Source organism: Phocoena sinus, chromosome 10 (genome assembly GCF_008692025.1).
Source record: "Phocoena sinus isolate mPhoSin1 chromosome 10, mPhoSin1.pri, whole genome shotgun sequence".
NCBI classification, from domain to species: Eukaryota; Metazoa; Chordata; class Mammalia; order Artiodactyla; family Phocoenidae; genus Phocoena; species Phocoena sinus.
The window spans coordinates 19052114-19064478 of NC_045772.1; the positions used below are offsets into that span (position 1 = coordinate 19052114).

The 12365-nt window shown below is 52.8% G+C and overlaps 1 protein-coding gene across 1 annotated transcript; it reads right to left on the reverse strand.

Annotated features, from left to right (window-relative positions):
* Positions 1-2471: 2471 nt before the first annotated feature.
* ASCL1 (achaete-scute family bHLH transcription factor 1) lies at positions 2472-5200 on the reverse strand. Its single transcript, XM_032646776.1, has 2 exons — positions 3916-5200; positions 2472-3574 (listed from the first exon to the last, which is right to left on the reverse strand). The coding sequence occupies exon 1, from the start codon at positions 4641-4643 to the stop codon at positions 3963-3965; it is 681 nt and encodes a 226-aa protein (XP_032502667.1). The 5' UTR covers positions 4644-5200; the 3' UTR covers positions 2472-3574; positions 3916-3962.
* Positions 5201-12365: the final 7165 nt, after the last annotated feature.

Below are 12365 nucleotides of genomic sequence, written 5' to 3' on the forward strand. Positions count from 1 at the left end.
TCCCCTACAAGGCCCTGTGCTAAGTCCTTCATATAGCCTCCTGTTGCTGCTGTGGGTACCATCAGCCTCATGTTATAAACAAGAATACTGAAGCTTAGAAGGAAGGGGATGTCGATTCCCTGCTCTAACATCCCAAGACCTGCAAGAACAGCGAAGTGTAAATGCATGCTCTACTCTCTCTTTCTTACTAGCCTCAGTCCTAGCCCTTTGACGCTCTAGGCAGAGGGCGGGCCGGTGTCTTCCTTCTTCGGTGGGCCCGTCTGATATGAACTTGACATAGATATTTCTCCATGCACAACCCCCTACTCCCAATTTAACAATTTGAAAGGCAGAGTCAGGGAGGTGAGACGTGTGTCCCAGTAGCTCCAGCACAGCCTCTGATAATACTCGCATTCAACAGTTTTGCAGCCAGCGGCGGGTCTATTTTTTCTTTCTCTCTGGCACTCCCCGCTCCTCCTGGTCAATTTCAGGCGGCTCCAGTCTGAATTCGGTGGTCTCCAGGCCATTTTTTTTTGAATAGGTAAGATTTCTCAGTCAATAACGTCAAGGCAGTTTTCTTCCCCAGCACCCTCCTCCCCCCAGAAAAGAAAGCGGGAGTTGGGGCTAAGACGGGGGAGAGGCCGCGACTGCTAGCCGCTGGGGTCTACGTTTTGTATTTCGCTGACAGCCCAGGGCCGCTCCAAAGCCCGCCGCGCAGCCAATGGGCTGCGGTGATTTATGGAGCTGACTAATGCTGGCTGAATGCGGCCTGTCAGAGCGCCCTGAATGGCTTCCCTTCGCCGCACAAGCCCCGGCTTTGTGTTGCTAAGCGATTAGAGCAGATGTAATGAGATTTTGCCCAATCCCCGCTTTGCCCTTTCCTAGCTTCGGCAAAATTGTGTGTGTGTTTGTGAATTTTTAGAGTTTGCCTCCGCATTGTGGCAAACAACGGCTAACTTTGCCCCGAGTTTAACGAGACTGGATATCTCCCATTCAGAAGTGAGTAAAAGAACACCTGTCTTCACAAGGAGAAGGGGGGAAACATCCCCTTTGTGGGGACTGAAACATTATCCTAATGCTATATTCATAGCCATAAATGACTTGCTACACTTTCTTTGCGTACCTTATCTGGAAACTTGCAAAGGAGCTAAATTAAAAGAATAAGAAATGCATGGCGGGGGTGGGTGGGGGGGAGAGGGGGACCCAGCTCTGGTCCTCCAAATGAGAAGATAAAAAATAAAGCAGGCATCACAAAAGCATTACTTCCCTCAAGTAAGCTCTAAATTGGCCCACTGCTGGCAGAAAGTCCGATTATTTATGGCGATGAGGAATTTACTGATTTTTTTTTCGCCTTAATTACGCTCATCTCTTTGAAAGGGACTGAAGCCTCAATGTGCATTCTATAGAGGGTCATTTAGCAAAATGACATCAGACGCTGTGGCGTGCTCCGCGCATCGCGGCTTTAAAAAATGATTATTCTGTGCCACTAAATGGTATAGATGTACCAACACAGACTAGATTTTTAACTCTGGAAGACGTGCTGGCTCCCTGCTCTTTGTTGGGTTTTGTAAGATGCATTTTGCGCTCGGCTTTCCGCTTGGCTGGAGACACGCTCACTGAATCTGCAAGCAACGCAAGCGGCGAGCGCGGAGCCGGCGAGGGGCGGCGTAGGATTCTGATCACGTCCTTGCTAACTGACAAGAAGCAAGCCAGCCAAAAACCCACCAATTTCTTTTTGAATCTTGGTAATTGGGTACTTTTACACGCAGCTCACGCCATTCGGATAGAGTCACAAGCTTAGATAGGCCAGTGTCTCAAAGCGACCACACATTTCTAAGGCTTTTATTTAAATCTAACTCCGGTAAGAAATTTACATCATACGTGCCCTTTACTTAAAACCAATCTGGAAAGTGTGTGCTGTAGGGAAGAGGAGTGGAAAATGCATGCCTGGCAGTGAAGGAAGAACACACCTACCACTGGGAGCGTGGACAGGGCTACCTCCCCCAAGCCTAGCCTCAGACACCACCATCCTTTCTCTCACCCCTAGTGTTCGTTATCTCATCCAGCCCTTCCACAGTTTCACGATGAGAAACTCGGAATGGGGGTAAGGGTTAGAAACTGGGCTGAGGACCTTCTCTTTCCAGTTCACTTTTGGAGGTATTTTTTCAGTGTAAAGTCATGTTATCAAAAGGTGATGTAGCCATTAATCACCACCCATTCTCTAGGTGTCTGTGTACATTTGCAACATGAACGTGGAGAAAAACCATATACGTGTGTGTGTGTATATATATATATATATATATATATATATATATATGTACATTCATCATAGAATCATCTTGAATAGGACTGGTCATAGCACTTATCTTTGTCATTTCTGCCACTTAGCATGTTTCTTACCACCTTCTTCTCCCCTGGTCTTTCCCTTTGGCATTTTCATAATAACTTGGGCAGGGCAGTAGCATCAAAGAAGACTCAGAGGCAGCTGATTATTTTCATTTGTAAAAAAAGAAAAAGTTTTATTATGAAACTAGTTTGTATAAAACAGGGTTATACATGGGGTTTTTTTTGTAAGTTTGTAATAAAACAGTAAGAAAAAAAAAAAGGCAGTGATAGAAATTTCCCAAAAGGCAACCCATCAAAACCAACTGGCTGCCACTTTGCGTTTGGACAGTAGCTGCATAAACTTTGTTCTTCTTGAACAGTATTTAATAACATCATTAATACATTAACAAAGTTTCTATAAAGTAAGACACATTGGTGCTGAAGTACATCTGGTGGCCTTTTGATCTCACCTATGAGGACAGTTCTTTACAAAACCACATAGGGAAAATGGCAGTTGTAAGGTGAACTACACATCTAAAATATGCAGAGGTAATAGCATTACATGTTAAAGTATCAAGATATACACATTTTAAACCATTTGTACAAAACTCTATAAATTTTTTTCTCTCTCTCTTATGTACAAAAATATCTTAATATATCCCCAAACTGGTTAGGATAGATACAAATAGATTTTTCTTATAATAAAAAAAATTCACAAAAGATTGGAAGCATTCTATGATGAAAAAAGTAGAAAAGATGGTGTGAGGGAGTGGAGCTTGGGGAGGGAGCCCCCCCCCTGCAGAGGATTGGGGTTTCAAAGAGCATACTTTCACTGCAGACAAATGTCCACAGCTTATCGGGATGGAGGATACAGAGACGAAAGACACCAACCCATTTCTAGAGGGCTAAGAACTGCGCTTTCAGAGGGGGCGGGGAGGTCAGCTCTGCCTGTTAGTGGTGGGTGGGAGTTTCTACAGGGCGTGTGCTGCTCCCTTCCGCCAGGAGCCCGCTGTTTTTGCGCACAAGCTGCATTTTGTGCATTGACTCGGGTCCTAGTCACTCTTTCTATCTCCGTGAATGACTGGAGTGCACAGATACTGTTCTGAGCGCATTCCTGTTTTGCGAGAGCCTTGCTTCTCAGGCACGCGGCGCTCAGTTGGCGTAGGGGTTGGTTGCCTGGATTTGTTTGTTTTCTTCTTCTCTTCTTCTTTTCTCTCCCTTTCAACATCGCTGACAAGAAAGCACTAAAGATGCAGGTTGCGCGGCGGCCCTGTAACATAAAAACGGGAGAGGTTAGTGTGCACTTGGAGGCCAGTAGTGGGAGCAAAAGGAGGTTTGGGGAGAGATCTGTCAGGTAGAGCGCCTCTTTTGACAGGTCTTAGTACTCTGTTCCCCGCCTCGGCTCTACCCTCCAGTTTTGGAGACCTGGACAAAGCCACTCTCAGAAGCCAAGGCTGAAACTAACATACCAGGATTTGAAATCGACGGACTTTAACAAATCATTTAAATCAACCCCCCTCCCTCATCTCCGTGGAGACAGTCCCCCTCCTACAGAAGAAAAAGGATGAATGCAAGAAAATCTCCCCCCATTCCCTCCATAGTGCAACCTACCTGCTTCCGAAGTCCATTCGCACCAGGGCCTGAGCAGGCCGAGCCCCTCAGAACCAGTTGGTGAAGTCGAGCAGTTCTTGCTCCTCGGGGCTGAGAGGGTCGTAGGAGCCCTCGTCCGACGAGTAAGATGAGACCGGCGACCCGGCCATGGAGTTCATGTCGTTGGAGTAGTTGGGGGAGATGGTGGGCGACAGGACGCCCGCCTGGAAGGCGGCGCTCACCGCGTCGTGCTCGTCCAGCAGCTGCTGCAGCGCGCGGATGTACTCGACGGCGGAGCGCAGCGTCTCCACCTTGCTCATCTTCTTGTTGGCCGCGCCGTTGGGGACGTGCTCCCGAAGGGTGGCGAAGCCCAGGTTGACCAGCTTGACGCGGTTGCGCTCGCGCTCGTTGCGGCGCGCCACGGCGGCTGGCTGCTGCTGCGGCAGGCTGTAGCCGAAGCCGCTGAAGTTCAGCCGGCGTTTGCAGCGCATCAGTTCGGGCGAGGACGAGCGCTGTCGCTTGACTTGCTTGGGCGCTGACTTGTGACCGCCCCCTGAGGGCTGGCCGTCGGCCGCGGGGCTCAGCTGAGGCGCCTGCGGCGGCGGCGGCGGCGGCGGCTGCTGCTGCGCGCCCTGCGCCGCCGCTGCCGCCGCAGCCGCCGCCGCGGCCGTGGCAAAGAAGCAGGCTGCGGGCGGCAGGAAGGGCTGCGGGCCTGCGCCGCCGCTCTCCATCTTGGCAGAGCTCTCCATGCGCAGCGGCCGGCGAGGAGTCGCGGGATCGGAGCGATCCGGGGACGCGAGGTGCGGGGCGCGCGCTGGGGGGACACAGACAGGACCGGAGGGCCACGAACAGAGAGGGAGAGAAGGGGAGAGATGAAGAGGGAGCCCGGGGAGAAGTTACAAAAATACAAAATCCCCGGGAGACTTCTTAGGGTGGGGAGCAAGGAAGGTGTAACTGCTTCTCCTCCTCCCCCCTCCCCTCCTCCCTTCGCAGGTTGGCTTCGGGAGCCTCGCGTGGCGCTCGCGTGTGAGGCTGCCGCTAGCGCCTTCTTGTTTAAAAAAAAAAAAAAAAAACAGCAGAAGAAGCAAAAGTCGGTGGTGAGCGCGCTCTGCTGAGTCTTCTGTTTCTCTCCCCTTAGGGCTGCGCTCTCTTGCGCCGGGTCTCGGTCTCTCCAGCCGCGGCTCGGGCTGTTTGTATTATTTTGTTAACCCCCTTTCTTTCTTATTTCCTTCTTTCACTCGCCCTCCTTGGCCGGCTCCCCGTCGCTGCGCCTTCCACGTTCCCTGGCCAGAAGTGAGAGAGTGCTGGGCGGCTGGAGTGCGGCCGCCTTTTCAATGGGACACCCAGCCCCACGCGCAGCCCTGGCCCCGCCTTGCCCCCCACTCCCCGCTGCTGCAGCGAGCGGCTGCAGCCCCCCCGCCCCCCTCCTCTTACCTCCTCCTCCCACCCCCTCCCTAAACTCCCCCGCCTTCCCTCCCCTCCCCCTGCCCGTCCCCCGAGCCCGTTCCTTGCAAACTCTCCATTCAGCCGGGTTTGTTGTTGCAGTGCGTGCGCCTGGCGCGTGCCGGACTCCCGGCTGAATAAACAGGCGGCGCGCTCAGGGCGGGCGGCAGCCGGGGGTGGTTCTAGAAGGGGGGGTGGGGAGGGGGAGGGCAACGTCGCCGACGGGCCAATAGCTCTGGAAATTGGGGGTGTATGGGTGGAAAGGTTTGGGGTGAAGTGTCCCGGGATTCTCCTGAGAACTTGGGGAAAATCACAGGGAAGGGTTTGGGCAGAAAATGTGACACGGGGCGGTGTGGAAGTTGGGGGCAGTGAGGCTCCATTTTTTCCTGTTTTCTTCTCCTACCCCACTGTCACTCTCTCGGGGGTTTTCGATGCTCTTGGGAGCGGAAGGAAATTTGCTACTGAAGTTCAGAGAGATGGGGAGGACTCCGTGGGACTGTTAAAGTACTGTTAAGACTTAGGTTCTGGTCCCAATGCATCCTCTCACTAGCTCCGTGACCCTTAGTAAGTGACATCCACTCTGAGCCTCAGTTTGCTCGTCTGTAACAACAGAAGGTTGGATTAGATGGTCTCTAACGTCCCATCCAGTTGTGAAATCTAGGATATGCCCCCTACAACTGAACAAGTGTGGAGGAGGCCAAGAAGAAGGGAGGTGATCGCTTTGAGGGGTGGTGGTAACCAGAGCTGTAGGGAGACAGGTGTGTATGTACCCGGGATACTCTTCCAGGATGACCTAGCTGCCTGTAGCATCACCGCCGCGCCCCGTTCCCCCCCCCCCCAAAAAAAGGATTATTTCCGGACCGGCTAAGGGGGTGTATACAGAGAGGAGCTCTTTGGGGTATTCCCAGGGTGGATCTGAGAAAGGAGATGGGGGGAGGTGATGGAGCTTGGGGGTGGGGGCGGAGCAGCTTCGCTGGTTGTTCGGCGCTGCTGCAGGCATCTCGGCGGCCTTGGCTCAGCCTCCATCCCGCCCCAGGCGTGTGCCCGGCGGGCCGGTGGCAGGCGACTGGGAGCCGAGCCCGGCCGGGCCGCGTGCTGGCGCCGCGAGGGAGGAGGAGGCGCTTGCAGCCGCCGCTCGGCCGCTTGGACGGCGCCCACCCAGGCGCCCTTCCTGGGCCCTCGGCCCTGGCCCTGTCTGGCCAGAGCCTGGTCCAGCTTCGGGGCTCCTTGGGACGCGGCGCTGCGGAGAAAGCGGACGGAGCAAACTGTACCGCTCTGGTGGACGGAGAAGGAGGAGACTGGGGCGCGTCTCAGGTGGCGTCTACACAGCCGGGAAAAAGCAGAGTGTCACCATCCGGTTGATTTGTCCACTAGAAATAGGCAGTTTGGGTTAGAGACCTGGGTACAGGGATGCTCGTTTTGACTTATCCCAATAATTGCTTCTCATTGAACTTCCCTTTGTGGAGATGGGTCTCTCTCTAAAAGATCGTGTGGGTGACCGGGGAACCTCCTCTGGTATGGGCGAGTGGCTATGAGTGCTGTCGGAACAATAGTGGTGGTGAGGGCAGTGGTGTCGGGGTCCCGAGGTGAATCACATCTCAGCCTCAGTTTCTTCTTTTAAAACAGATGTGTTTAGGAAGCATAGGACTGAATGGGGCCAACAGAGATCAGTCCTGTAAACTTCCCACCCACACAGCCCCCTCCCCTACAGTAGCCTATGGCCTGCTGACCATAGGACCGGGGTGAACTCCGTGGGATTTACACCTCTGGCCTCTCCCCCCGCCACTCCCCCACCCCAGGAAAGGAGATGAGAGGGCTCCAGATTACATGTGTCTCCTCTTCCAGGAAGTATAGGAGGCCATGAAACCTAAAGCAGAGTCGCATTACCCGCTTTCCAACAGGAGGAAGCCTCAGACCACCTGGCAGGATACCGCTATCAGGCACATTCCGCAACCCGTTTGCCCCAGCTGTGCGCCCCGGGTGCGGGCCGCTAGGAGGCATCCACCCTCCTGAGCAGAATAGGGGCTGGGGGGGCGGGGCGTGCGTGGCGTACGGGGCGGGTCGTCAATATCAACGCATCTAAAGGGCACTTTCCTTCACATTAAGCTGTATTCCTTCCAATTCAGACTCTATCCTTCCACACTTTACAAAGGCCCATAATCCTGGCTCTACCACCATTTCGCGTTGTAACCTTAAACAACCGCTAAGGCCCTCGGTTTCCCCATCTGTGCCAGAGCGGCGTCCGCCAGCTCATTTCGAACCGTATCTGCGAGCGGGGGAAATTTGCTGATGGCCAGAACGTGTTCTCGGTATCCTTATAGGGTGCGTGCTCCACGGGTGCACAGAGATGCTCCTTATCAGGGACTTCAAGGCCAGAGCCTACTCCCAACCACACACACACACACACACACACACACACACACACACAGACGCGCGCCATGTAATGGGCGTTCAAAGAGAAGGGCCAACTAGTGAAGCCGCGCATTGTAGCGGCCCTACGCTTTGGCCTCCGCCCAGGAGAAAAGACAGCGGGCGCTGGGATCCTTCCGGCCAAAGCCACGGAACATTTGTCCTTATTCTTCCCGCCCCAGCCCCGAGCCAAAATCCCGTCCTCACCCTCCCCACTCCCACATCCTCAGCCTATTTCCTTACATGCTTTGCAGAACCTCCAGGAACCCAGGCTTTCTCTTCCTCCCACTCAACACAAAGAGTGCTCCCAGCCGGACGCTGTCCTCTCCACCTTCTCCAACCCTAAGGTAGAGCAGTCTAGAATCTTTTCTTAGGGGCTTAGCCTCGGCCCTTGGGGACTGTGCACTATCAAGGGTAGTTTTTTTTTTGTTTTGTTTGTTTGTTTCGTGGTACGCGGGCCTCTCACTGCTGTAGCCTCTCCCGTTGCGGAGCACAGGCTCCGGACGTGCAGGCTCAGCGGCCATGGCTCACGGGCCCAGCCGCTCCGCGGCACGTGGGATCCTCCCGGACCGGGGCACGAACCCGCGTCCCCAGCATCGGCAGGCGGACTCTCAACCACTGCGCCACCAGGGAGGCCCTCAGGGGTAGTTTAACATGTTCTTCCACTGAAATTGGCCTTCTGGTGGTTTCACCAGTTTGGAGCAAAGGACTGAGGCTCAAGGGCCAATCAGAATCCTGCCTCTGATTCTGTGACCTACATTTGACCTCCCCAACACACACACTCACACACCTAAGAGAGCTGCCACATACTCTCCCAGGCCCAGGGAACTCCGGACCTTATACTGGGGGATAAAGCAGAGGCTAATTTGGTATCCAGGCTCTGTTCCTTCAGAGCTGGGAGTTTGAGCAAAGAGCCGACACTCTGAGTTTCGGTTTCCTCATCCTTACGTGCCCGTGGTTATAGCACCTACCTCCAATAGCTGTGAGATTTCAACGAGAGGTACGTGGAGCTCTCAGAACTAGGTCAAATGGAAAGGGATTAACAGGAATGGCCTTTTCCAAAACGAGGAGGAAGGCCCTGCTCACACAACCCACCCAGCAAGGGTTTTGTGGGAAGAGGACACCTGGCTGTCAGCTTCCTGGAACCACACTGTGCTAATTGCTCCAGCCATTGGAGGTCAAACGCCACCCTGTCCCACTGTCCCAGAACCTGGGAATGGGTCATTCCTGTCCTTTTTGAGGAATGGTGGTGATGCTTGCTGGCAAACCGGGGTGATAGAGATAGAAACCAAGTGTGTGTTTGTTTTAAATACAAACAGTAACAAGTCAGATGGAATACAGACAAGCTTCATGGCTGGCAGAGGGAAAGGGCTTCAGCAGAGCCAGTGGCCCTGCCCTCCAGCTGTCTGTGGCTCCTTTGACACCCAGTGGACCTGACTGAGCAAATTTCCAGGCTTTTCTTGACCAGGACACTCAAGGTCCCATTTATCTAGAAGTGGAGGGAGAAGAAAACAACTCACAAAAGGAGGGTTCCATGCTTTCATTCATAAATGGAGTAGTGGCACTCCCTTTGCTTATCTGTCAAGGCCTGCAGGAGAATTAAATCTGTTGTTTTTTGTGAATTCATTTTGCAAATTCTTCCACGCATATCAGGGGTTACCATTCTTGTGATGGGGAGGCAGGACACTCACCCTCTTTGGTGTGTATTACCCATAATATAGATATCCCAGAAAAATGGGGAGGTTCCTCTTTCTCCTCCAGTACAATAAAGGCCTCAGTTTCTGCACCTTCAGACCCCTCTTCTATGTTAGGGAACCCTGAAGCTGGACCATACCTTAGATTAAAACTGCATTCAACACCAGGATCTACATGGGGAGATGACTTTCCTAGTGATGCATAGCAATCGGCTGCCCGGGAGACCTGAGGTGCTGAGGCCCCAAATCTCCCGCCACTTTCTTTCCACCCGCAGCTGAAGGCCAGGCCACCTTTGCTCACAGGCTACCCTCAGGCTCCGTAATTGTGCACCTTCTCTCTGCGGAAAGGAGACAGGCCTCCTTTCTAAAAGTGCCTTTGGTGCTTTTCCTCTGGAGGGAGGGGAGTTCATATTGAAAGTGAAACTAGGTTTCCCATTGAATGAATCATTTAATACAATTATATTTATAGTGGATCCTGAATAAAAGGCAAAGGGAGTCCAAAGATGAACGCAGGCCTCAGAGCCTTGATTTGAACGGGAGATTTTTGGTGCAGCCTTCAATGTTGGTGAGTGTTAAGCCCCATAAACCCGGGGTTCTTTGAGAAAAGTGCACGTGCAAGGAATTCAGAGCAGACACCCACCTCCAGTAGCTGTAACACAGGGCCTCTGTCCTGGGATGTATACGGCTCCAAGCCTGTGCTTGACACTGTCTTACCCAGGGGAAATGAGAAGTTCATTACTGTGAAGTCTGCTGTCTCCAATACCCCCTTCCCAAGGTAAGTTCGGAAGCGGCGCTGCCCAGCCTGGGTTGAGTCTGACCAGCCTGGGATGGGCTGTTGCAGTCGGGGGCAGAAGTACACAAACCAGAGACCTGGCTGAGCTTCTTGGTCACAGCAGCCAGGCCTGCACCTGCATTAAGGAATCCATGCTCCAAACCAATCTATTTGCTTTTTCCATATGCCTTACAAAGGGGCGGGGGGAAAAACCTGGAAAAACAAAACAAAAAAAGCACAAACTATTATTTTCTCGTGGCTTTTTGGTGAAGGAGGGGAGGTCGGGAGGGGGAGGGGTAATTTGCAGCCAACCTCACAAATCCTTTTGAAGTTCTTCAAATAAGGAGAAATAACGCTGCTAAGTCTTTATTTTTTCTAAAGCCCCATTTACATTATGATTAAATACCTTCCTCGGATAAGCATAAAGAAAGTCGTTAATCTATATAGCTCTCCAAAGAACCAATACATTCGAAACTTTTGTAGGATTTGTTCCACCCTATTTCGTTACAGTAGACCAGCTCCTCTCTGTCTAGGCACATGGCTCTCCTCCCCTCCCCCCTGCTTCCCCACCTCCTCCAAGAAAGGAAATAAAGTAAAGGTCTTTCACGGTAAACAAAACCAGCTGATTCTTCACAGAGAACCCATGAATAGCTGGAGAAGAAAAAAAAAAAACTTACAATAAATGGTGCATTTTTTCTCTGCTGGGTATAGTATTCAAGGATCAGGGCAGTATTCAAACAGAGGTCCATTTTTTGCTCAGCAAGAGAGTTTAGAAAAGGAGCGTGGGGTCCATTCAGCGCTTTCCCCCCTTCACAATCGCCGGGTTCTATGAAACCTATCTTCCATGCCTTGTCGGAGTGTTTCTGGGGACCAATTAGTGCTTTGTTGCACGGCTTCTTTGCTGAATCTTTGAGCAGCAAGAAAAAGCGCTCTCGACTCTCCCCTTATTTTGACCATTTCAGTCATTACTCAGTGTAATAATTAATATGACAACTGGACGCTCCAGTTTGTATAGAAACACCTCAGCTACAGGAGTGAGCGTGCAGTGGGTGGTAACGAGCCCTCACATCAGCCGGGGAAGCCACACACACAAAAAAGGAATGAATGGCCAGAGAGAAAGAGAAGGAATAAAGATAAAATAGTTGGCAGAACGCAGAGGAACATAAAACAGATGAGAACGGAGAGACGGAGGGGGAAGGGGGGACAATTAGAAAGGGAGGGGGGAAAAAACACCCGATGGAGGTTAACTTATTTTGAAACTGTTTTCTGAATAGGACCCTGGACGTGAGTGGGCCGGCTGTCAGCCCAGCGCATTCCCCACCCCCCACCCCCGCCCACCCGCGACTTCCTGAACTCTCTTGGAACTCGGTGGGGAGGAGGGTTGGAAGGAGGACTCCTAAAGCCTTTGGGCTCTCCCCGAGGTCCTTCTAAAGAGTGCACCCAACACACCACCCAGCTCCTAGTTTGCCTTCCAGTTTTGCAAAAATCCTGTTCCCCGTCGCTCCAGCTTCGGGTGGCAATAGAGAAGATCGGGCGCGAGTGTAGACGAGAGTTGAGTGCCGCATCAGCTCCCCGCGGGTGAGTTTTGGGGAGAGGGCACTTCTGATACACCCCAACAACTCTGCAAAGCTGTCTCGTGGGGCAGCGCCCCGCGGGGCCCTGGCGGGGAGGTCTTTCCCGGTAGCGCACAGCCAGACTGAGCGCTGCGCCCCGGGTCCCCGCAAGTGCGCCCCGGGGTGGCGATGCGCCCCGGGCTGACGACCCGCTCCGTGACGGCATGATAAATAATTAGAGGGTTTAAGCGCGTTAGCCACAGCTCATGCTAATGAGCCAGATAAAGGCTCAGTCTAACCCGAAGTGACAGTTTGCATATAGCAGGGAAGAAAAAAAAATCCGTTTATTTTTTCCGTATCTCGATTGCTTCTTCTCAAATGCAGGCGTCCCCAACCCCCTATTCACTCCCCTGATTCCCTCTCCTCACAGCCCCCCACCTCCTGCCACACACACAACACGCCCACTCCACCCCCTTTTGACCCTTCCTCTGTCACCCAGGCCCTGCCCGGCCGCCTGGTGACATCGCAAAATACCCGGGTTGTCCCTATCTGACCAGCCGGGAAAGTTCAGTCCCAGCGCGCCCTGGCCAGTCTCAGCCC

Bases quoted from the DNA above. Each gene is read 5' to 3' on its own strand.
- ASCL1 (XM_032646776.1), bottom strand. From the start codon at position 4,643: ATGGAGAGCTCTGCCAAGATGGAGAGCGGCGGCGCAGGCCCGCAGCCC.